This window comes from Nesoenas mayeri, assembly GCF_963082525.1.
Source record: "Nesoenas mayeri genome assembly, chromosome: 17".
NCBI lineage: Eukaryota > Metazoa > Chordata > Aves > Columbiformes > Columbidae > Nesoenas > Nesoenas mayeri.
The window spans coordinates 1,307,465-1,332,240 of record NC_137565.1 but is presented as its reverse complement, the minus strand read 5'-3'; the positions used below and the strand labels follow the sequence as shown (position 1 = coordinate 1,332,240).

General features: G+C 41.3%; 1 protein-coding gene across 6 annotated transcripts in view; it reads left to right on the top strand.

Moving 5' to 3' along the window:
* Positions 1-24,776, top strand: part of EP400 (E1A binding protein p400) — a 43,983-nt gene that overhangs the window by 10,384 nt on the left and 8,823 nt on the right. For 5 of the 6 annotated variants that reach the window (XR_013922982.1, XM_080355419.1, XM_080355416.1 and 2 more), the window contains 36 exons: positions 736-921; positions 2,278-2,418; positions 2,510-2,588; positions 2,869-2,921; positions 3,701-3,758; positions 4,434-4,523; positions 5,708-5,815; positions 5,960-6,153; positions 6,332-6,509; positions 7,120-7,256; positions 7,643-7,812; positions 8,281-8,455; positions 8,862-8,998; positions 9,491-9,677; positions 10,648-10,814; positions 11,647-11,801; positions 13,637-13,801; positions 14,628-14,799; positions 15,360-15,435; positions 15,599-15,879; positions 16,596-16,798; positions 16,900-17,069; positions 17,245-17,441; positions 17,923-18,034; positions 18,696-18,839; positions 19,102-19,260; positions 19,509-19,592; positions 20,154-20,285; positions 20,406-20,450; positions 20,560-20,713; positions 21,135-21,376; positions 21,904-22,077; positions 22,320-22,367; positions 23,356-23,492; positions 24,029-24,085; positions 24,204-24,282. Coding sequence is in view for 5 of the 6 variants with exons in the window: in XM_080355419.1 (XP_080211545.1) it covers positions 736-921; positions 2,278-2,418; positions 2,510-2,588; positions 2,869-2,921; positions 3,701-3,758; positions 4,434-4,523; positions 5,708-5,815; positions 5,960-6,153; positions 6,332-6,509; positions 7,120-7,256; positions 7,643-7,812; positions 8,281-8,455; positions 8,862-8,998; positions 9,491-9,677; positions 10,648-10,814; positions 11,647-11,801; positions 13,637-13,801; positions 14,628-14,799; positions 15,360-15,435; positions 15,599-15,879; positions 16,596-16,798; positions 16,900-17,069; positions 17,245-17,441; positions 17,923-18,034; positions 18,696-18,839; positions 19,102-19,260; positions 19,509-19,592; positions 20,154-20,285; positions 20,406-20,450; positions 20,560-20,713; positions 21,135-21,376; positions 21,904-22,077; positions 22,320-22,367; positions 23,356-23,492; positions 24,029-24,085; positions 24,204-24,282 (5,046 nt within the window). In the remaining variant the exon portion in view is untranslated. The remainder of the gene's footprint in view (positions 1-735; positions 922-2,277; positions 2,419-2,509; positions 2,589-2,868; positions 2,922-3,700; positions 3,759-4,433; positions 4,524-5,707; positions 5,816-5,959; positions 6,154-6,331; positions 6,510-7,119; positions 7,257-7,642; positions 7,813-8,280; positions 8,456-8,861; positions 8,999-9,490; positions 9,678-10,647; positions 10,815-11,646; positions 11,802-13,636; positions 13,802-14,627; positions 14,800-15,359; positions 15,436-15,598; positions 15,880-16,595; positions 16,799-16,899; positions 17,070-17,244; positions 17,442-17,922; positions 18,035-18,695; positions 18,840-19,101; positions 19,261-19,508; positions 19,593-20,153; positions 20,286-20,405; positions 20,451-20,559; positions 20,714-21,134; positions 21,377-21,903; positions 22,078-22,319; positions 22,368-23,355; positions 23,493-24,028; positions 24,086-24,203; positions 24,283-24,776) is intronic. The other variant, XM_080355417.1, reaches the window with a different exon arrangement.

Below are 24,776 nucleotides of genomic sequence, written 5' to 3'. Positions count from 1 at the left end.
GTTTTCCCTGGAACTTATGAACAGTTAACACACAAGTAACAACCAACATCAGCGCTGTGTTTGAGTAATGAAAAGGGGCTGTTTTCCAGGGGAGTGGGATGTTTGGTTTTTTTTTAGTCTGCTTTACGTACTGAGTTTTGCTTTTATGGGCATTCAGAGAAGTTGAGGATGACTTATTGGTCTTCATACCGGTGTTGGGTTCTTTTTATTATATTGATTCTGTCTACTCATTTGAGGTGACTGCAACCTTATTTCTTTCTATAGCTAACTGGAGATGTTTTGGTGATTTATCCAGAACATCACAGAGAACTTGTTTTTTCACAAAATCAAGCAGTATTAAAAATGACCATATATTTATCTTCAGTGGATAAACACATCTGCAACATCAGTTTGTGGGGAAAAAAAAGGATTGTCTGATTGCAGCTTGCCTATGTCTTGTAACTTGTTTTTTGTGCTGCCCAGTGACCCTTTTTTATCCTGTTATTTAACAAAATACCTCTTGTAATACAGGTTCAAGTACTGTGATTCTCTTTATGCATATGTTGAATTTCATCCAGCAATTTTTTCATTGATGCAGTGTTCAGACTTGATTTTTGTAATGCATGTGTCATGGCGTTACAGCTTTTTTGCTGTCTGTTATTCTGATGGAGTGGGAGCAATTGTTCTTTTTCTATTTGGCTAGTGTTTTAGGTGCATTCCGCAGCATCTTTGTCACTGTATGTACTTCTTCTTAAGGAAAATCAAATCCATCAGCGAATAGCAGAACTGAGAAAGGAAGGTTTATGGTCCCTGAGGCGACTGCCTAAACTGCAGGAGGCTCCAAGGCCAAAATCTCACTGGGATTATTTGCTGGAAGAAATGCAGTGGATGGCAACTGATTTTGCCCAAGAAAGAAAGTGGAAGATGGCAACTGCTAAGAAGGTACTTGAAAAACCTTTTTGGATTCAGAACAGTTGATCTGGGTATCACTCGGCTTGGCTGCACAGCTATTTAAACATTCTTGGTCTACAGATAGGAGCGATGGGAATATAAGGCTTCAATTTTTAACTTAAATGAGAAGCCATGTTGTTAGCTTTGGGTATTCTAGCTTTTGAAACAGAACAGAGGATTGTATTGATTGTGGATGCAAGTAGTAGTTTTGGATTTTGTGGATTTTATTCCTCCGGAAATCAAATAGTTTGTTTAGGGGACCTGGTTAATTTGTTGACTGTGTTGGATTAAAAAAGTATGGCTATCATGCCTGTCTCACAAACCAGTTATTCCCTCTCAATGAAGAGTAAAGATATGCTTTTGTAAATAACTTCCATTGTGTGTGGTTGTCTGTCTAATTCTTCTTTCTTAATCCCAGCAAAAGATGAAGAAAAAGGCACGGAGTTGTAAGGCCAGCAGTGGAAATGTGCTAGAGAGCTGTTTCCACAGGGCAGGAGAGCAGCACAGTGGGAATAATTGAGTCAGTGATGGAGTGAAAATTGGGGTAGTGTGAGATGAACTATGTACAATCTGTTTATTTACAATGAGCAAGAGTTTTCCGTGGATTCCAGCAATGCTGCGCCTTCATTTGATATGTTTATGACATAACGAAGACAGCAACTGAAGGTCGTCAGTTTAAATTGCCGTGGTCTTTTCTGTTGTGTAGTCTCTCCCTTTCCAGCAAAGTGGTGAAGTAGGTGTATTATTGTGTAAAATTAAGATCCGCATTTTGAAGGTAGTTTAAATGTGGATTTGGAGCACTTGTTCCACGTATGGCCAGTGGGTTGTACGAGCAGGAGAAGCGAGCAGGGCAGATCTGAGCTGCTCCTTCCCCCGGCACTTTATTCCGGCTGCTGGAACCAAGGTGTTAGGGCCCTCCTGAGCTAAAGGGGCTGTCAGGTCAGTCTTTAACAGCCGTTGACTGATCTTTCACTCGTGTGTACCCTCTTTTGGAACTCATTTTACCTTTGCTCTCTGGCTCTTTGTGGTGTGATTTCTATGAATTCATTCATGTGAAAAAAGTTTTCTTTTGTGTGTTTGCTGCTAATGTCAGTAGATTTTTTTTTTCCTAAGTTTTTTATGGAGAGGCAGGAGTCAATCGTTTCTTACTTGATTGCGTAGTTGTATTTCTTGTATTTTCTTTTTTCCTTTTGAGTTTCATGTCTTTTCTTTTTTACTGGCATGGTAATAATTAGAAATATCGGAGGGCCACGCCACCTCTGTAAAGCTGTTGTCAACACCTGCCTGCTGGTAACCACCAGAGTTCTTTTGAGGTAACCTAATTCAGTCTCACTCATGGTATTTTAGATGGTAAGAACTGTGGCTCGTTATCATGAAGAAAAGAAGCTTAATGAAGAGCGAGCTAAAAGGGAAGAACAAAACAAACTGAGGCGAATTGCTGCATCAATTGCCAGAGAAATAGAATACTTCTGGTCCAACATTGAACAGGTAAAATCCCAGCTCAGTAACACTTGTGCAAGCCATACTGGTTTTAATTTATAAAATTAAAGTGCTATACTAGACTTGATTTACATTTCAGGTCGTTGAAATAAAACTGCAAATTGAATTTCAAGAGAAAAGGAAAAAAGCGTTGAATTTAAAGAGAATTTCAAGGAAAGGTAATACTGTTCCCTTTCATAAGAAATGCAGTATCAATTCTGATGCTGTAGTTTTACATAATTACTCTCAGTGGTTTTAATCCCGTTGGCAGTAAATTGTGAGATGCTAAGAATAGGTTGTGAACAGATCTCAACTGTGAGTTACGGGGTTTTTTTCTCTTTTTGTGGTGGATTTTGTTAATGTTTCTTGTGTTTTATGTTGAATGCGTTTAAAACTTTACATAAGAAACACACAATTGCTAAGTGAGTAATGCATCCATCAAGTGTAATCATTTTCCAGGTAAGGATACAAAACTTGGAGAAGACCTTTTATTGGAAAAAGACAGTGAAATGGTAAGTCTTTCTGTTTCTTCAAAAACCCATCAAATTACCTGAAATACGACTACTTCTGTGAAAAAGTTCTGATAAATGCGGAATGTTTTCCTGAAATACACGACGATGATAAGCAGATTTCTGTGTGGTTACTGACAATTGAACATATTGTCATAAGCACATTTACCAGGTTTTCTAGTTATGAACTACGACGTTTAGTGGGGAAGTGGATTGCAGTTGATACACGTCTTGGAAGAATTCGTACTTAATGGCTCTGAATTAGTCATTCTAAGATTTCAAGACCACAAAAATTGTACAAATGAATTGCCAGATTTTGTTTTGGGCAAGAGTTTCATCTACTGTAACCAGGGGTGAACTTTTTGGGCCATGAAAACATGTTTGCAGCTGTTCAGCTGTGATTTATCTGCTGGAAGATGTAGGTGTGTGTTACAGAGTGGATCAAACTGAGTGAAACGCCTGAGATGAAATGTGTGCTGGGACCCCTTGGCTACGTTTGTGCCTCACTAATATTTTGGAGGGAAGGAGCGTACTGACACTCTGTGCCACAGTTAGACCTGAGTAGTTTGAACCACAAAGTAGCTGATTGCACACTGTCCTCAAGTACCGAAGCAGAGTATCTGGTTGTGTGTGACCAGGAAAGTGCTAAGAGCTGTTAAGTGTCTATTACCAAATGCTGTTGTGCAAGGTGCTTGTTGCTTCCTTTAAAACAAACAAACAAACAAAAAACTTCCCTAACTTTATTGGATATGACTTCATGTATTTTAATTATTTAATGCCAGGGTTCTTCATCATCTGGCAGGAAAAGAAAGGCAAGCACATCTTTGACTGACGAGGAAGGTAAGTTGCTTTTCAAAATTGTGCATCTATAGCTTAGTACGGAAGTTGTGTATCAAACCTGAGAGCGCAGGCTTTCAGTCTGTTACTGCATGGATGCTGTGCTTTTCACAAACCAAATGCCAGCTCTCCTCCATTTCTTAGATTATCTAGTTAATTAGATAGTAAATATTGCGTAAAAGAGCTTCATTGAAAATTTGAAAAAAAATCTTTTCCCTGAAAACACACGGACATCATTGGTGCATTTTAATTTTTTCTGTCCTTGTTCTTTTGTTTTTCAAACCTTACTGGTGGTCTCAAACGTCCTCTGAGGATTTCAGACTGAATGACCCATCTGCTTTAGTTCCTCTGTGGTGCTGACATCTGTGTCGTGTTTCTGACAAAGAAGATCCCCAGTTTACAGCTGCAGAATGACCTGTCTCTGGTGGCCGTTGGCAGCCAACACTTAGCAGTTCACGGCTGCCTTTTGTCCTGGGGCAGAAGCGCTTCTCTCCTTTTCACTTACCTTTTAAGTTCTGTGTGGTTCTCTCAGATTTTCTTGTTTTCCATACATCTCATTCTTTTTGAATCCTGCTAACATTATAATCTCTGCTAGTACACTTCAGAGGCATATAATTACAACCTTCCTGAATCACTGTGTGATTTGAATGCCAAGGTTAGCGTTTGTTTTTATTTTAGTTGAAGATGAAGAAGAAACAATTGAAGAACAAGAAGCTAAAGAAGGAAACATAAACCATCAAAGCGAATTGTCTAACCTAGCCAAAGAAGGTGGGCGTGTGGCTCGATTCCTCCCTGTGGTGTGCTCAGAAACAAGAAGCGAAACCATGCAGCAGATATTGTGTTTGTAAATAGTGTTAGAGATGAGGGGTTGAATGCGTTCAGATGTTGCCATATGCAATTTGATTTTTTTCTTTCTGTAAAGTTGTAGCGGTTGGTTTCTGGGCTGATGATGGATATCTGTATTTTATAAAGTGGTCCATATGCTTAGCTAGTTATCACACAGGATAGCTTGAGAAAAAGGCTGAAGCTCTGCATTTCTGTGAAACCTCACAGCAAAAGACTCTCAGCCGAGTTCTAGGAATGCATCAGAAATGCTTAAAAGCAGAAGTGTATCAGATTGAACATGAACATTTAATTGTCAACTGTCTCGAGTATCTCAGCAGGGTTTTGTCACCCACCTCATAAGTCTGAAAGGGCCCATAGTGCTGATTTTGGGGGGCATAAATACTTGAGATAAGCGTCTTTTTGGGGACAGTGCTCTGGCCAGCAGCTCTTTTCCATTAGCAGTGAAACAATAACTTCTCTGCTGAGCCTGACTTATGCAAAGTATCCCATAGGGCTCATTTCACTTATCATGGTGAAAACCTTGCTGGGTTTTAGAGGCAAGCCTGCAATTAATATGCAGTTTGCAAATCCGTTTGTTTGGTCCGTTTGGCAGCTTAGTGGCCGCAGCCAGCTGGCCAGTTGGAGGGATTATAACTCTTGGCCAGTCAGCCAAGTTCCTAATGAGGATGTTTCCTGATGGGCTGGCCGCTGTCAGCACACGCGTCCCCACTGCGGCAGCTCAGACAAGGGATCATGGAGAGACACTGTGCAGTGGGGTTGAGGTGCAGCTCAGTTTTGAAACTTTGAGGTCTTGAACTGTCCTTCCACCACCAGGCTGGACTTGATGCCCCTGCCTCCCCAGTTTGTTGTTGGTTTGTATGGTGGGTTTGTCGCGTGGTACGAAGCGAGCTGGGTGAGCAGACTGCTTGGTGGCATGCCAAGTGTTCTCTGGAATCGAGGTCATTAAATAAATATTGCCATCATCCACCTAATAATTACTTCTCCAGTTAACTTCTGATTAGAGAACTGGCTTTATACAATTGCGAAAAAGTAACGAGATTAAAAACAATGGTATTAATTGTGACCAGTTTTGATATTTCTAAACTTCATCCTTTAATGACCTTCAGCTGAATTGCCTCTGGAAGATTTACTGAAGATGTATGAAGGTGCCTTTGCAGAAAATTTCCACTGGCCCCAGCCGAAGCCCGACAGTGAAGAGGACAGCAGCGAGGAGGGTAAATCACTTGTTGTTTAGAAGTTGTGCTGACTTAAAAGGTGAAATAAATTGATTAGCGTCTCAGGTCTCTGTTAAAAGACATTTTATACTAGGGGAAAACTTACATTTATTTGAAATACCAATGTCATTTTTTGTCCCATAGAAATGGAGGAGCACATCTCTGATCGGGAGAGCCCCCAGAAGGAAGTTGTCCTCATAGACTCCCTGCTCACCATTGACCAGTACAAGGGGCTGGACAGATCGAGTCCTCCTAAGAAGAACATGCGAGACATTTCAGAAGTTGCTGCTGCAGCAGAAATGCTGTTACCTAAAGGCAGCTCCAGGATAACAACAGCAGTAAGGCTCTCTGTTTTCCGCTAGCACTGTGCTTACTTTTACATAAAGATTGCTTTTTTCATGGTTTTGCAGGTTTCAGCAACAAACTACACTAAATATTTTCTAGTTATTGAACTATATAATGGCTATGCTTTGTGAATTTAACTCAGAAAAAAATGTAAACTCGTTCCCATTACAGGTAAAATACAACACTCCATCGCTGCTGTATGGGCCTCTCAGAGAGTATCAGAAGATCGGGCTGGATTGGCTGGCAAAGCTGTACAGGAAGAATCTCAACGGCATCCTGGCAGACGAGGCTGGGCTTGGGAAAACAGTGCAAATTATTGCCTTCTTTGCTCACTTGGCCTGTAATGAAGGTGGGTTCATTTGCCTAACGATTTTAGAGAGGTGCCGGGCCGGCGTTATCTTCGTGAATTGTAGCCTAGGGTCACGTTTTTTTCTGCTGAACTGTACCAGACTCCAGTTGATGCAGTTAGGGGTGTCTTCGTATCAAGGATGCTGTTTGATCAGTCTGCTGTTACCTTCTAGGTGATAAAATTCCTCTGAAGCCAGTTCATTAGTATATAGAAGCCTCACAAATTTCTTAATGACCAGATGGCCATAGTTAATTTCAAGGAGTAAATACAAACAGTTGGACAAGTGTGTCTTTGTATCATCTCAGATATTGCTAATAGTGGTGGTGTATTGAGTATGGTCTAAGAATATAAGTAAGGCAAAATCTGTCGTGGGGGTAGTATCTCTTATTGGAGTGGTTGATGTAGTTGAGGGAAAAATGGATACCAGGTGCAGAACGGGTGCGTGAGGTCTGAAAAACAATAGAGACTAGATCAGTCATTGAAATACCTCTTGTTATTGGATTGCACTTTTAATGATGCACTGCACTTAAAAAATTAGGGGACAGTATAAACCACATGAATTGTCAGGAGTCTCTCTCTGCTGTTAACTACTCTGTTTCCCCTTCTGTAGGTAACTGGGGCCCTCACCTTGTTGTTGTACGGAGCTGTAACATATTGAAATGGGAGCTGGAATTGAAACGCTGGTGCCCAGGCTTGAAAATACTTCTCTACTTTGGCAGCCAGAGGGAACTCAGGGCAAAAAGACAGGTACTGTAATTTGCAGCTCTCACCCTGTTGTATCTAACATTTTAGATGGCAAGATTCTTCCTTTGACCTGCATTTATCTGTATGTTCCTTGCATGCTGATGGGAGATGAGAAGTTTTTAACACTACGAGTTGGTTTACAAAGAGATTCATACCTAAAAGTTCTAGATTTTCAAAGGCATTTTTCGAACTTTCTTGGTGTTGAGCAATACATGCAACGCTTTACGTGCTTTTTGAACCGAATATAATTTGAAGAGCAACACTATCTTTTAGAATGCATTGGGTCACAGCATCTTTCTGTTCTTAGTTGAAAAAATAACTGGTTGTATTATAAGATACTTGAGAGTTCTGCTGTAATTTTGTCTCATCCTCTCTTTCCTTTTCTGCAGGAATGGACAGAACCCAACAGCTTCAATGTGTGCATCACTTCCTACAAACAGCTGTTCAAAGGCCACCCGGCGTTCATGAAAATGCGATGGAAATACTTAATAGTAGATGAGATGCAACAAATAAAGAACATGACTGAGAAGCACTGGGAGGCACTTTTCAGTCTCCGCAGGTATGGAGCAGAGAATTGTTGTCCTGCTGGCACTGGGGTTTTCTCTCTTGTCACACAGTTTCCTTCTTGGTAGAAAACTGATAAAAACCCTCTTGATTTGGCCTTCCCCAAATCCTGTGCAACGTGCACCCACAGAGGTGCCTTTGGTTGAAACACTCAGGATTCACAAACATACTTAGGATATTTTTCTTGCCACTGTTGTAACAATGTAATTGTCATTGGCTGTTACTTGTGCTCCCAAACAGACCCCCCTGTAAGTTCTGAGATTCTGCAAGGAGGAAGCTCATTTGGTGCTATATTTAGGATTAAAAAGATAATTTATCCTAGATTTAATTTTGTTAGCAATACTTATTTCTTTTGTGTATCTGACAAACCTAAATCTACAGTAAACAGTGTTTGAGTATTGTTGTCCCTTTCATCGTGATGAAAGTGATGTATCAGTTAAAACTCTTCTTTTATTATTCACAGCCAGCATCGTTTGCTTCTGATAGACACCCCTTTGCATAACACATTGATGGAGCTGTGGACCATGGTGCATTTCCTGATTCCGGGAATTTCCAGACCTTATCTTGATTTTCCAGTAAAGGCAGCTAATGAGGAGAACCAGGATTATTGCCATAAACTGGTCATCAGGTTACACAGGGTATATTGTCGTTTCTTCTCATCTGTCCTACTACTGTAGTTAAGCTGTTGGAGGAAAAAGAAATGAAGCAAGCAAAGGATAGTGCTTCAGCTTGAAATTTCTGGCCTTTCTTAAAACTTTGTCCAGTTTAGACAGAAAATTCTGCTGAAAGCAGAGATTTCTGCTACCAAAGTAGTGTGGAAACTTCTTTTAAAAATAATACAAGGCTCAGATTTTGAAGCATAACGTGCAGAAATGAAAGGACAAATTACTGCTGTGCAACTGGGTGCATGGCAATGTGATTATATGTGGTATGTGAGGTTTATTCCATCAAATGTGCTAAGTGTAAATAGATTCAGCTTCCTGTTGTAAAACTGCATCTTTGGAGTGAGAAATATTATTTTCCCTCGATTACGAATTGTTTCAGATGATTCAGCCGTTTATTTTGCGAAGATCCAAGAGAGACGTTGAAAAGCAGCTGACAAAGAAATACGAACATGTGCTGAAGTGTCGTCTCTCTAGTCGACAAAAAGCCATGTACGAAGATGTCATATTGCAGCCAGGGTAAGCAGTTAAAATAGTGAATAAAAAAGGCTGCCATTTTTGGCGCTGAAGCAGGATGAGAAATTATTGTCGTGTTGGAAGTGGTTTAGGTTTTTTTTCTGAAATGTTCCGTAATGACTAGTGATTAGAATGTGATTACATTGTAAAGTAAGTTACAGGCAAGTGATGCTAGGGGCCTAATCCCAAACATGCATTTACCTCTGGAACTTAAAGACCAAATTGTCATGGTCAGGTTTGCTGCTATTTTGTTTTAAGGTTTGTCTCTAATGCACGTAGTTCTTTATTTCTTAAAGCCCAAAGTGTTTCATGTTTCCACATTTACATGTGGAACCGTCTACTTAAAAGGTTCTAGAAAGACCTAGGTAAAATCAAAGCTTGTTTTAAACCTTTTGCCTAACACACTGTGCTGCACATTCTCACCTTGCTGATTTAGGGACATCTCCATGAAACCTGTACTTACATTAATGTGTTTCTCTATCACTTATTTGGTAGAACCCAAGAAGCCCTCAAAAGCGGACACTTCATCAGTGTCCTGCACGTCCTGATGCAGCTGCAGCGGATCTGTAACCACCCCGATCTGATCAACCCCCGGCTTTCCAGCACCTCGTACGTGTCAGAAACACTGGAGTACAGAACTGCATCTCTGGTACTGAGTGCCCTGGAGAGGGATATTTGGAAGGTGAGTGGGAAAGTTAACTGTTTTCTTCTTTCTTAGTGACCCTGTAGAGTTTCAGTACTTAATATTGTTTAGTCTACCTGAAATTTGTAGCTAGAAGGAGTTGACTGTTCCATAGCTGTGCCTGCCAAGTGCGTAGTTGCTGCATCTCTTTTTTAGCAGCCTGAGCTTTTCAGGTGATTTGTAATCACTAATTTTTCATTAACCACTTGTTCAAAGAGAAATTACCAACTTTGCTTCATCATACTCACGTTTGCAGGAATTTTCCAAGAGGGAGCACACTCTGGGTAGCACGGTGCTGATTTACGGCATTCTGAAATTTTCTTTCAGCTTTCAGTAGCTAAAGGAGAGCAAGACTTGCTCTTTTTCACCTAAGAGTAAGAACGCTGATTTAGTGACTAGATTAGTACACTTCTGTCAAGCCATTTGAAATACCACTACTTGTGTTATCATTAGAGGAGTGATCCCTCTCTTTCAGATAATCAAAGGAAGTAATTGCATTAGAGAGAAGTAGCAGTAATGGAGCAGATGAGGTGATCTTTTTGGTTGATCTTATTTCCATCCTTCGTGTTTTTCTACTCCTAAATTATACGCATGCCTTTATAGTTTGGCATTTGAACTCGATAGTTAACAAACACCTTGTAAGAGTTCTACGTGATTCTTTGGAAATTATGGTACATGAAGACCTGTTAAATGTGCCTTGCTTTGATTTCCCTGGCTGGGTAGTGATTGCAGTTCTTTCTCTTCCATGCTGGTGTTTAAAATGGGACTGTCATTTTAAGACAGATTTCCAAAGTTTCTAGACAGTTTTGGCTAATAACTAATAGTTTACTTTTTGAACTTACAGCATTCATTTCAACATTCATTTCAAGTTAAATAGTAAAGTATAGAAAGTGAATTCAGCATAGAAATAGAGAGGGCTTAACTGTTTGGGTCGCCACATAAAATGAAGTTTATTTTACAATATCCCTAGGAATCAGACCTGTCTCTTTTTGATCTCATTGGAATGGAAAACAAAATGACTCAGTATGAAGCACAATTGTTGCCAAAACAAAAGGTTACTAGAAAGTTGATTGAAGAGATCTACAGCTCCCCGGCCCCGCCGGCCAGGCCCAACCCCGTGAAGCTCAAACCCAGCAGGTACGTGCAGCTGCCTCCTTTTAAACTGGAACTGCAGAAGAAACTGCAGTTCTGTTGGGACATTGACAGTTTTGTCTGCATCTCTGGTTACACAATTCACACAAAATCTCAGACCGGACTTTGCGCTGTATTATTCTGCTGCTTTCTTGTTTACCCTTGAAAACAGAGATTCTGTTTTAATAGCTTTTTGAGGCACACAGTTCTAGTTGAAGTCTGTTAATGGATTTCCCATAGATTTTACTTCACCAGCAGATGAATTTTATTCTTGGAGGCCTTGTTTATGGCGAGTGTTGTTTTTCAGAATTAGCGTGGAGTTGATTCTTCAGGACTGAGCTGGACTTACAGTGTTAGCTGTGCTTGCCGCATTCTAAAAGACATAATGGAGTTTATAGCAGTAAATTTTTAGAAGTATTTCTCTGCTAGTGCAGTAGTGATCTCAAAGTAATGTGGAGCTGTTTTCTGATGCGAAGGAGCTCCCGATGACCAGCTTGACCCGTTCACGTCTCTCTGGGAGTGATACGAGAGCCTCGTTCTTTTTGCAGATATTGGGCTAGACTCTCATAGCTGTTTGCTGTAGTTCTGATGCATCCTGCATTAAACTGGATGCACACCAATGAAAGTTTTCTTCTTTCTTGGACTTAGCTAAATGACTTTGTAGAATGTCCACGCGTGAAGTTTGCTTAAGTGATGAGTCTTGCCAGCTTCAGCCATCCATAAGAGAGAGATGAGCATCTGATGTGATCAGTTTATACTTTCCCTGGGTGACAGAGTTTATTTTTAAAGGCCGAATTTTGATCTTCCTGTAGCCTCTGACTGTTGGTATCCTTTTCAGGTTGTTTCAGCCCGTTCAGTACGGTCAGAAGCCGGAGGGCAGGACTGTGGTTTTCCCCAGCACACAAGTCCAGCGCACGGTGGCCACAGCAACGGTGACTCAACAGGGACAAGTGCGAGGAAGGTCACCCATCGCTACGGTGTCTTCCAATCAAGGTAAGAGAGTTATTGCCAGGCTGTTTACCTTCAAGCTGTGCAGAGATGATACAAGTTAGTCTGTTAATAGGACTCCTTTTCTCTCTAGCTTAATGGGCTAGAATACTAATGGCTTAAAAATACCAACAGACTAATTGCCAGTAAGTTTCCCCACTAGTTTCTACAGTACGATCTGCCAGTATAATGCAAAACTAAGCTTTGTGTAACCTAACTGTTAGCGTATGGAGTAGATATGGCACAGTTGGTATTTAAACCCTGATCGCGTGTAACGTTCTGTCAAAGATGGGAATTTACAGTGCTTTTGTGTGTTTTATTTAACCCTTAAACAATGCTTTCCAAATATATAATGTTGTAAAAGTAGGATGGAGTAAAAGGTGTGGTTAGAAATCCCAGTCCGTAAGGACAAACCGTTCCTGTAGCCGTTTTAATATCCTGTTGGAAAGGTTTCTTTTTAATGCAGGTTGTTTAAAAGAGCGGAGTTAAAAACAACCTCTAACAGCTTGCCCACACAACCCTTATCGATTGCAGCCGCAGCAGCACAGTTTCAGACAACTCAGGCTTCCACCAGTGCTCCGAGACACCAGCCCGCAGCGACCTTCAGCACAGCAACTAGCGCAGCCAGCCCCGGGAAGGCGCGGGGCCAGACCTCCGCGCAGGCCCCGCTGGGCCAGGCCCAGCCCGCGGCCCCCCCGCAGCCCGGCCCCCACGCTGTGCTGCCCCAGAGGCTGGTGCTCACCTCCCAGGCCCAGGCACGGTTGCCTAGTAAGTGGCCTCCCCTTTCAAGGTTTCTCCCACCTTTGTACTACAATGAGGTTAAGTTACTAGGCACCCTAAAATGTGTACAGAATCGTTGTTTTCTTTTTTTTTTTTTTTGTTTTTATTCACTCTTCTGATTAGCCTTGCTCAGTATGTCACTTGTGACCAAGGAAAATCGAAAATTGGATAAGAAACAATAGAATTGCTGTGGACATACATTAGTGGTGTCAACTTAATCTCCTATTTCTGCATGTTTCTTCCGCTGGCAAGACTTCCTTCAGAACAAATGTTTTAGCTCTGTCCTAATGATTCCTTTCATATTAAACACTAATCCATCTGCTAAAGGCCTCTCTGGCGGAGAGGAGCGTCGCAGCTGTTAGGCAGAGAAAAGCGATGAGGCTTTGCTTTAAGGTTGTATGTGCACCGCCTATTAGCATGTGTATAGAGTACTGAGCACTGATGTATTAATTTTATCTCTGGGGTAATGCACTGCCTTTACAAAAGCTACATTTTCACGCCAATATTTCCTCAATGTCATAAAACTTAATGCTTAAATGCCTCAACCTTTCTGCATTTAAATCACAAAAAGCTTGGTCCTTGTCACTTTAAAGCTTTTTGGTTTGTGTAAGTGCAGCTCATTAAATATGAATCATATTTCACCGTCAAATTTCAAGCCATTTCAAATGTGTATTTATAGTGCCACGTGTGTGAATATTTTTGTCTCAAAGCTTCGTGCTCTTGGAAAGGCAGTGAAAATCACTTTAATGTCTATACTTGTTCTGTTACAAAGTGTCACATGAGTTTTCAGGTAGCTCTTAACCTTTTTGCTAATGAAAGTGATAATTTCTAAAATGTTGATGTTCTTACCCTTTAAACAATCAGCTTTTTTGCAGTTTGTCCAACAAATATAGAAAGCAATACCTGCTTAACTTCTATATGACACTTTCGATGCACTAAGTATAATTATGCATGGAAGGCGCTTCAGCACCAGTTTACTAACCAAAACTTAGAATTGTGAATGTTGAACAACCTGCCTCCCGCGTTGTTGTTTTTGTAATGCCCGTTTCCCTCCCTCGCAGGTGGTGAGGTAGTAAAAATAGCCCAGCTGGCTTCTATAGCAGGAGCACAAGGCAGAATCGCTCAGCCAGAGACTCCCGTGACGCTGCAGTTCCAAGGGAACAAGTTCACTCTGTCGCACAGCCAGCTCCGGCAGCTCACTGCGGGGCAGCCCTTGCAGTTACAAGGTACTTACTTCTCAACAGGGACTTTCCCATCCTCTAGAACGCTCGTGTTTTGACGTGCACAGTGTGCTCCTCGTTATATGTTAAGGAGATTGTTTCATCCCCACTGCTTGTGCTGTTCTGCTCCACCTGTGTTCTGTGTGAGACACAAGGCAGGTCTGTTTTGAAAAATAGATGTCTAGCAAATGAAAGACAGAGTGACTTTCTTTTTCTGTGTTATATTTCAATATTTTATTATGGAATTTGTTTTTACATGTGTGCAATACAGCTAAAGTAGAGTGAGATGTTATTTCAGATAAACTCTCTGAGGAGAAGAAACAGACAAAACTGAAGATGTTCTTGGTTTGTTCTGAAGTGGCGTAAATAACACTTCAAGATTGGGTTTTGATCCAGCTGTTACCCTGACCTGCATGTTCTACCTACAATGTATTTTGCCCTCACGTTCCCCTTGCTGGTGGTATGTCTGTTGCCAAATTCAGGACAACCTGGAAATCTTGATTCTCTGTGGCCAACATAATAAATAGAGGGAACGCTAAATGAGATTTTTTAGTCGATTTCATTTCATCTGAATTCTGTATAAAATACCTAAATTTAGAATGCTACCCCTACAAGGTGAAACTCCTCTTTCACTATGAAGACTTGGGTGTTTCCCTCCTGTTGGATATTATAGAACTTTAAATCAGGTTGGCATAATGAACTTCTCTGGGAAAATTTAGCACAGTTTTGAACAGTGACGATGAGTTTGTTACAGGAGCATCTTTTGCTAGAGAACTCTATTTACCGTTTTCTGCTCCATCCAGCGTTATTTTGGTCGAATCCTCTGTTGCAGGAAGCGTTCTTCAGATAGTCTCAGCGCCGGGCCAGCAGTATTTGAGGCCCCAGGGCCCGGTGGTCATGCAGACGGTGTCCCAAGCGGGAACTGTTCAGAACGCTCTGAACGCTTTAGGAAACCAGCATCAGGCAGGGGTCCCAACCTCCACAGCAGTGACACAGCAAGGTAGGTTTTGTAGCCTGGAGAAACGTCTCTAAATATTCACTCACTAAATACACATTGGTATGTAACTCCAAAGTATTATAGACCATCATTTTGTAAGTTTAGTTCAGAAGCAGGTAAACTGTGTGGCTAATCCGTCTGGTTTGTGCATGATGTATACTGGAGTTTTAGATGATTTTCTAGTGCAAACTTGGGAGACCTTGAAACTGTATTAAATATATGGATTTTTTTGGTACCAGTTGGGTCTTAGGTCAGATTTTGGTGGGAAGAAGTGAGCTTGTAATACTTTGTTACTTTTTCAAAGAAGAATCAGGGTGACTAATTTTTATACTGACAGAGAATGTCCAGCAATTCTCTGTTTTTCCACATTGATTTTGCTTTTATCTCATTTTCTTTGCTTCTCTATCTAATCAAGCTACTGTTTTCCCTTTAGCCTAAAAACTTGTCTGCAATTATGATACGTTACAGCTGCAAAGTGTCTACTTGTTCAAAATAATAAATGACACCAATCTTCTGAAGAATAAATATGTAAACACAAGGTTTATCCTCAGTTTGTATTCCAGGTAGAACTGCAGTTACTAATTTGTCCTCCGCTGACATGGGAGCAGCGCCGAAAGCAGCACCCACGCATGGGCAGCCGCAGGTACTCCATTTTCATTTTTTTATGGAAACACAACTTTCCGAATTGATACTAAGTCCATGTAATAATTGGAAGCTATAATTTACAAAGCTGGACTTAATTAGGAACTTTGATGATTACAGAACAGGTAAAAAGCTTTTTTTTTTTCTGAATTTTCTTGATAAAGGAAACGTATGAGGAAAAGAACCGGCTTTTGAAAGAGCGCCTGGACAGAATATTTTCTGGCAACGAGCGCCGTTGCTCGCGGGCTCCGATGTACGGCAGAGACTTGCTGAGCGTGTGCTCCGTGAGCGGCGCCGGGGCCCCCGGGGCCGGCAGCTGGGGCTGGGCCGGCTCCGTGCACTGCTGCCTGTCCGCAGCGGCCCCCGCGGGCGCCAGGAGCCCCTTGCAAGAAATGATCCTGACTTTGCTTCGGCAGCAAGAGTCTCTGAAGGATGTTGTTAACAGGTAACGCGGGACTCGGCCTTTGCCATGTTTAGTTATCTCCTAAAAGCTCCTTTTCAAAAAAAGCTTTAAAACCTTGTTTCTCTTCATGAGCCTTTTTGGCTTAGGCTGATATATTCAGCAGTAAATGATGTGCAGTGTGAACATAAAAATAGCAGTCACTTCTGTTTCTTTTAGGATCTTTATAATAAGAGTTTTCAGTGCCTCACTCCTAATCCAAGCTCAAATTGAGCTGACCATACTTCAGCTTGCGTTCTTATGCTTTGGAATTACCTCTGAGTAGGAACCTCTTGGAGCCAACCAACGAGAGTTAAGACACAGAGATGTAGGCAGCAGCTGGTTTAGCTAAAGCTGGTGTTCAGTGGATCGTATACAGAGCAATAGCTGCCATTTTCTAGAAACATGAAATGCGATTAGAACTCAAGCTTTTTTGAATTGCTTTTAGTAAGTCTGGTATGATTTCTTGTCTTTGAGCTCCAGTGAGGAATACAGTGGTCACAGTGCAAACACCTTGGCAGAAGCAAAAGCAAAGCAGACAAAACAAAGCAAAAAGGTCAAGGGATATAGAGGATAGGCAGCACTTACTAAGTCAGTTTAACAAAGTCCTTAGATAATAGTGTAAAATCTCATGGTTGACAGACTGAAAATTATTCCTGCAGATGATCATTTTGTATGTAACATTTAAAACTGATGTTCCCTTGTTCTGGTGCTTTTCACAGGGCTCTCTTCGTATTGCCAGCTGCTGTTGCCGCTCCCCCATGTTTATATGTAGCAAATCCTCCCCCTTCGTATAGTCATAGACTGAAACTCCTTAAGCACAGTCTGAAGCAGAAGGCAGCTCCACACCTGCATCAGTTGCAACAGATGACGACTCCTCACTTGCTGCAGTTCCCTGACCTGCGGCTGGTGCAGTACGACTCAGGTAAAGGAGGGCATTTAGTGATCATAGTTCAGTAATGTCCTGTTTCACAGGAATGGAATTTCTGTATCAATCTGTTATTGGTTTTTGTGTTTGAAATACAGGAAAATTAGAAGCTCTCGCTGTCTTGCTTCAGAAGTTGAAATCTGAAGGGCGCCGTGTGCTGATCTTGTCACAGATGATTCTCATGTTGGACATACTGGAGTTATTCCTGAATTTCCATTTCCTCACATTTGTGAGGATCGATGAATATGCTAACCATGAACAGCGGCAGGTAAATTTGCACTGCTACAGCAATACGTGCCGCTCAGGCTTCCCCTTGGTTCTTACTCAATTTGCAACACTTGACTTGTTTTTGTCTGGCTTTCATTAGGCTGTAGTGAATTTAGTTTGGTATTTTGTTTTGGTGTATGGGTTTTTTACTCTCTGCTTTTCTTCTGTTTGTGTAGGAGCTGATGAAGATTTTCAACAGAGACAAGCGCATCTTCTGTGCCATCCTTTCCTCTCACAGTCGTTCCACCGGCGTCAATCTTGTTGAGGCAGACACGGTTGTGTTCTATGACAATGATCTGAACCCGGTGATGGACGCAAAGGCTCAGGAATGGTGTGACAGGATCGGGAGATGTAAAGATATCCATATATACAGGTGATGGTTACTGATCAACAACTGCTTTTTAACATGCTTTAATGTAAGGTTAATTCAGATAGTGCTACTTTGTATGATATGGAATAAAGTGGAAACAGTACCAAAAACTTCATCTCACTTCAATAAAAAGGATACCAGGTTATCATATGAAAACACAATCTCACCGCCAGCTCTAAGGAATGAGTCCTACCTGCCTGGGTTTTGTCTGCTAGTTTACATGGAATTAATTTTAAGTGAGCTGTGGTGTTGTTTCGTTTCTGTTTTTAATAATTACACTACCTGTTAAAAGAAAGCATTAAAGAAGAGGTGGTAGTATGTGTTTTGTTCTGGGCCTGTACCAGAACTTAAAACAACCCCCCAAACCACCACATTTTAAGAGTTCAGTGTTATTCTCTAAGGGCAATTTCTCTTTTTGTTCTGAATACTGTTTTGGAAATGGCTTATCAGATTCCTGTTATTTTGTTTTTCCTTTTTTCTTTAGGCTTGTCAGTGGTAATTCTGTAGAAGAGAAGCTTTTGAAAAATGGCACAAAGGACTTGATCAGAGAAGTAGCTGCTCAGGGAAATGACTATTCAATGGCCTTTTTAACACAGGTAAGTTAGCATTTGAAGTATGTTCGAACACCGGTGTTGCAGTATTCAATACATTCAAGCATCTGCGTTGACGTATTTAATAACAGAGTAGCAGGGATCTGTTTGGGCTGGAACTGATTGGAGAGCAGGTTAGCTTTCGTGGTCGCCTGCGCTCCAGCTGTGACTGTCTGGCTGCTTTTGCTCCGTTACTCACATGGTGATGCGCAGGCATCGCCTGTGGGCCCCTAAAACATTCTGCTTTCTTGCACCCTTCTGCAAAATTCTCCAGAGCTTGTAAGGATGAAGATTTCACCAATTTGAGAGTGTGAGGTGGGATATGTAGTGGTGCAGCTCTCCAGCGCTGCTCTGAGATGCAGATGGGGACAGCGCTGGAGCTGCTCCGTCCCCTTCTGGTGCTTCTGGGATGGTGGGGCAGGATGAGACTCTGCATTTCTGACTTCCCTGTATCTGAACTGTTAACACTTAATTCTACTCTGTCCTGCAGGAGAGTTACAGAAGAGATTTTCCAGAAATAATAGATAGAGGTTTATTTTTTCTTTAGTCAGTCCATAGTTTATAAAGTCACTTGAACCTGGGCCTAGTTCAAAGTTATAGAAAAAAGCAAAGTGGTCCTGAAAGCTGAATATACTTCACTTTTCTTTTTTTTCTTCTCCTTACTAAGCAAACGATTCAAGAATTGTTTGAGGTTCATTCTCCTATGGAGGATTCTGGATTTAGAGTGAAAGCCGAAGAATTTGTAGTACTTTCTCAAGAGCCGTCTCCAGCAGAAAATATTTCTCCTAAAGTTGCAAGGCCATTCATAGAGGTAATTATTAACACATACCTTAAAAACACAGCTGCACAGCGTTGGTACTGAACAGTTGTCTTCTTTTATTTGAGTAAATTTTATCAATCTCTTTTGCTGGCAGTTTTATGTTGTTTTGTCATTTTTCTCATGACAAAACTTCCAAAAGCCCACAGCAGAGACTGATTCCAGAAATTCGTGTTGGGGTTCAGTGAACTTCGTAGGAGATTTCCTTCCATAATTTTGAAGCCTTCATTATTTTTAAAATGTGTCTTTCTGAAAGGCCCTCAACAGTATCGAACAAGAGGATGAGGAGTTGAATGATTGTGTACGAGAAATAGGACCTGAGTCAAGCATTGAACCTTTCATCTCGGAGCTCTGTGAGACAAAATACAATGAAGAGCCCTCACAGCTGGAGGAATTAGTTGCTGTTGTGGATCAGGTACCATGACTTTCTGTGCATATTTGGTTCTAAAGTAATGTTTAGTTCAAACATTTCCGTTTTTCTGCAGTCTGGCCTTATAGCAGCTTTGTGGGATTGATACTCCCGTTAAATGGATGGGAAATCTCCTACTGACTGAACATGTTAAGCCCTCAGAGAGGGAGATTAGTGCTAAGCAGAGCTTTGATACACTCTCTTTCGGTTAACATCAATACTAACCTTTTTTTTTCCTTGATACGTCCTCTCAGCTGACTCCAATTGAGAAGTATGCTTTGAATTATTTAGAGCTCTTCCACGTTTCAGTTGATGAGAATGAGCCGCGGTTGAATGAGGTAAAACAACGACTCTTTGTTTTCCGTGTTGTTCTGTCACGGTATGTATGATCAGGCTTAGGTTTTCAGTTCTCCAGTGACACGGGATATACTGTAGGCACTCCTGTGAACTCCCTTGCTTTATGAACACCGGAATGCCTTGCAGAGGGCTGATTATGTTGGGATTCTCTTGGTTTAGGCGGATGTCAGTTCTCCATTGATGTTTTCTGCAGTGGGAATGACATTCTTCAGCACAGCTCAGCAAGTACCTGTACTCTGCTGATAGTGGGTGAAAAAGGTCATTAATTTCAGTGAAGCTGCTTATCTGGGTAAAGGAGCCACATTCTGGTTGTCTTGCGTATTTAACTGAAATTTTGAGTTTTATTCTGAGTTTAAAGACCTTCAACAGAAACCGAAAAAGTCTTTTTTAAAATGATTGTGAAAATCTAAAAAATTCTCTAAGATTTCTGTGGCTGAAAATGTCAAAGTTCAAAGAGTTTGTCCATAGAAATACAAATCGATAACTTTGAATCCAGTATCTGTTACTGCATAAAGTTCATAAGGAGTCTGACTTTCATCTAGATGGAATTGAGAAGTGCAAAGAAAGCCTGGGAGGTCCAGCATATGAAGGAGTTAAAGGAAAAAGAGCAACAGATGCTTTGGGAGGATGAAGAGGAACTACTGACCTACACGCGAGAGGATGCGTACAACAAAGTAATTCCTCATTAGTCTTGTTTTTCTTCATAGTGTATTTAGTAATGGGTATTCTGAGAATACTGTTTCCTTCAGGGTTCAGTTGGATCATTTGAATTGAATTCTCTTTTTGCTGTGTAGGAATATGTCTATGAAGGCCCAGATGGACAGACCGAAATAATGCCGGTAAGTCACAGAAACACCAGGCGGCCTAAATAGACTTTTTCTTTTTGAGAAAACATAAAGATCAGTGGAGAGTTAATAGTGCAGTAACTACAGATGTTGTTGTGTGCAGCTTTGGACTCCTCCCACCCCCCCTCAGGATGACAACGATATCTACATTGACTCTGTTATGTGCCTGATGTACGACACCACCCCGATTCCGGAGTCAAAGCTGCCCCCGGTGTACGTCAGGAAGGAGCGTAAACGACACAAAACGGATCCATCTGGTGAGTGTTTGCTCAAAGCTGTTCTGCTTTATTGCTGAAAATTTAAAAAATTGGGATTTTTCATACCTCTGCATGTCTGGTCCAGTAAAGGTCAAACGTGCAGGTTTGAAGACACAAAAATTCTTGTCTCATCATGGTCTTGAAGCAAAAGAAGCCCCAGTTTTTATAGTGTGTCTTTCTCTTTAGACATATAGGGGTTTTTAAAAGGACAGTTTTAGAAAATGGACATTCTACTATGTGAGTAAGGATGAAGACATCTTACTTTATGCCAGGCTCAGTTTAGTTACTGCCAGTATGCTTTGAAGAGGCAGTGGGGAATACTCGGGACACACGTGGGAGCATTTTGCGGCTTTAAGTAGCAGGGGAATCGAAGAATGGTGGTAGCTGCTCACCAAGAACGGTTTGGGTTTTTTTGTCTCAGCTGCAGGCAGGAAGAAAAAGCAACGTCATGGAGAGACAGTCATTCCACCTCGTTCACTGTTTGATCGAGCAACTCCAGGGATGTTGAAAATGCGCCGAGAGGGCAAAGAGCAAAAGAAGAACATCTTGTTGAAACAACAAACGCAGTTTGCAAAGCCTTTGCCGACCCTTGTCAAACCAGCTGCCGAGGCTGGGCAGGATAACCCGGAGTGGCTGATCAGCGAAGACTGGGCGCTTCTGCAGGTCAGACCATACCCGCGCTTTCCACTCTTGTTATTTATTGTATTTTCGCTTCTAATTTCAGAAGTGGCTCTTTCTTCACTTTATCTCTTTCTTAATGGTTAGCTTGGCATTTTGCTGACGTAACTCAGAGCAGATTGCCTATCGTTTGCGTTCCTCTAAGGACAAATTAAAGGTTAAACTACAGAATGCATGATTAAGTTATTTTTTTGTTGTAGAGACTGCTCACTATCGTGTTCCAGATTGGTTGTGCTGGCTGAACATTGAATCATGCAGCTGAGGTTCTCCCCGCCTGTGAGAGCCGCTCTCTGCTCCTCTCACCCCAGTCTCCAAGGCTTTTCTTGCTCACCAGTCTGCAATAATAGCATTTTATGCTGATTTATTCTCTGTGAATGCAGGTGAACCCAGGGCCTGAGCCCTAAGCTGCACGTATCATTGTAGTAATGGTGTGTGGACACATGCAGATAAGGGGAGCTTTGGAAATGGGAGTGATTTGTCACCTGAAGCTTTTGTACCTTTATCTCTTGCAGGCAGTGAAGCAGCTGCTGGAGCTTCCTTTAAATCTCGCTGTCGTATCGCCAGCACACACTCCCAATTGGGACCTGGTTAGTGATGTTGTTAACTCGTGCAGCAGAGTCTATCGCTCACCCAAACAATGCCGAAACAGATACGAAAATGTCATTATTCCAAGGGAAGAAGGAAAGGTGAGCTTACATTGAATGATGCGTCATTTTTTACCTTAAGTTTATAGAGTTTTTTTCCTTATCTCCATAAACACTTTTTTTTTTGTTAAATGTTTCAACAGTGTAAATAAATAACTTTTAAAAGATTTTAAAATTATCCTCATCAGGATTTCCACTTATTTTATGTGATTTCTTTGAAAAGAAAAAGCACCTGAACAAAATCTTCCACAAAAGATCATCTAACTTTCCTTCTTATTTTACAGCTAATGTACGAAGCTAATCCTAAAAAGAAGACAAAAAGTATTTATAAGGTGTGCATTGGTATTCTTTCAAAATCAAATCTAGACACTGTGGTATTTAGCAGCAATGGAGGTGGGCAGATAATTCATATGAGATCCATGTTGAGTGTTACTTGAGTTCTGAAACATCAATTAAAATTCCAAATTTGTTTTTCCTTTCTTTGTTGATACAGTGGATTGACACCAGACCTCACCTTTTGGATTTGGTAGATAAATTCTAAATCATGCAAGAAGTTTGTGATTTCACTTAAACTCTAGTGGGCATTTTCCCACCTAACAACCACCACGTAACTTATCCTGATTATTAGGATGCTCCTTAAGATCTGTAGGAATGTACTTCATGCCAGGGTCTAAGTGGATTCCAAGTATATAGTGAATGTAATGCTTGCAGCACCTTTTAGTAGATGAGGATGGTAGCGTGCTAGGGAAACAAAAATAAATTCCGTGATTATAAACAGCTTTTTCCAAACCACACAGCAATGTGGTGACAGAACTGGGTAGGAATCTAGAGCTTCTGAGCGCAGTCCCTTCTCTGGGCAAGGAGCAGGTTGGTCCTGCCCCGCCGGGCTCAGAGCAGCCGGCAGCGAGGCCGCTGTGCCGGTGAGCGCAGAGCAGGGCAGCGGCGCTTCCGATCCGTTGGGTGCGCTCTGCAGCACTAGAAACTCATGGGCTTTTGGTTTGGGTACCGAATTAAACTTGCAAAATCTAAACAGAAGCAAAGATTCTTTTTCAAGTTAGAGTTTGCCATTTTGTATGTCCCCCAAGTGCCGATGCCAGTGTGACCGTGAGAACTGCTCCTTATTTTGCTCTTTCTTTACGTATTTCCCATAGAGTTTTGTGTAACAGTAAGTTATCAGTGACTCGAGGCAGAAGCCAGTCTGTGATAGATATGTTGGAGTACGATTTTAAATAACCTACAAGCGCACCATGTGTTTATACGTAGACAAAATGCCATGTGGGTGTGTTCACAATTGAAAGTTGGTTTGTTTTCATTTTCTAGACTAAAAACAGCCGTCCGCTTCGTACCAATCAGATCTATGCTCAAGATGAGGGTGCCACCCACACGCAACTTTATACTAATCACTTTGAGATGATGAAAATGATTGCAGGGAAAAGAAGTCCACCCATCAAACCTCTGTAAGTGTAACTGGGATCACTTGATCAACCCATCACCACAGGTGGCTTCAAAACTGTTCGGAATGGTTCTCACCACCATTTTATACTCTGTTCAAGCTGCTGGTTTGTTTTTCTGTTGGTGATCTCTTTCCTTGTGTCCTGGCCGGGTGTTACTGGAATGCCTTTATATTTTGTATGTTTGGCTTAGCTTTGACTCACTTGTTTTGTGCGATTAAAAGCAGAAGAGCGGCCAGTTGGGTTTTTTAATCTGTTTTATAAACCACATCCCATTTGCCTGAATTGTAAACATTTTGGTGTCTGTGTTGTTTTGTAGTACATTGTTTTCTATGTATATTCCCGCAATGACTTTTTCTGTATCAATTTAGTATTTACTCAGAGTCTTTGTTAAGATGTCTGTCTGTATGCAGGCTGCGGTACTGGTGGGGATATAATGAGAATTTCACCAGAACTGCAGTGTCACCTGCTAAAACATGTGAAATTAAATATTGGTTTTAAGTTTTTTCTGTCTCCAATAATACAGTTTTGCTCAATTTCAGACTTGGCATGAATCCTTTCCAGAAGAATCCCAAGCATGCATCCGTGCTTGCAGAAAGGTGGGTGCCCTCTGTCCCAAAGGAGTTATGAATTGCATAAAAGTGCTTGTTTTTCTTTTTTTAGCTTTCAGTTATTTATTTGTAACGATTGCGTGCTTTGTCTTATCGTTGTTTCTAGTGGAATCAACTATGATAAGCCACTTCCTCCAATTCAAGTTGCGTCCCTCCGAGCAGAACGCATTGCAAAAGAGAAAAAGGTACGGTGTCCATCTGAGCTGTGCACAGGAGTGCAGGGCCTGAGCGATCAGACAGCAGAGGAAGGATGAGAAAAGCGGCCTCCTGGGAGAGGTTTGGCGGGATGGGAGATGTTACAAGCAGCCGCGAATTGTTCACGTACTAGGGGTTAGAAATCCAGGGTCCAAAGTGGGACCTTTCCTTGGGCCTGGATGTCACATTCATACTTGTTTAGAAGCATCTTTTTGGAAAACGTGTTAAAAACAAAAATCTTGTTTTATTTTTGACCATTACGTGGTTTTATTCTTGACCGTTGTGTAGTCTCCTTTCTTATATTACGCAAAAAGAGATACCTGTCCTTGCCTGGTAATCAGTTGTGCTCTAAACCATATAACCATGAATGTAGCTTGTAGTTTGAAACTGGTTAGGTCATATCATCGAAGTCAGAGAGTTACAGTGAAGACAGATTTGTGTGCTGTCCCTGCACGCACATATATAATACATCCTTAGAAGTAAA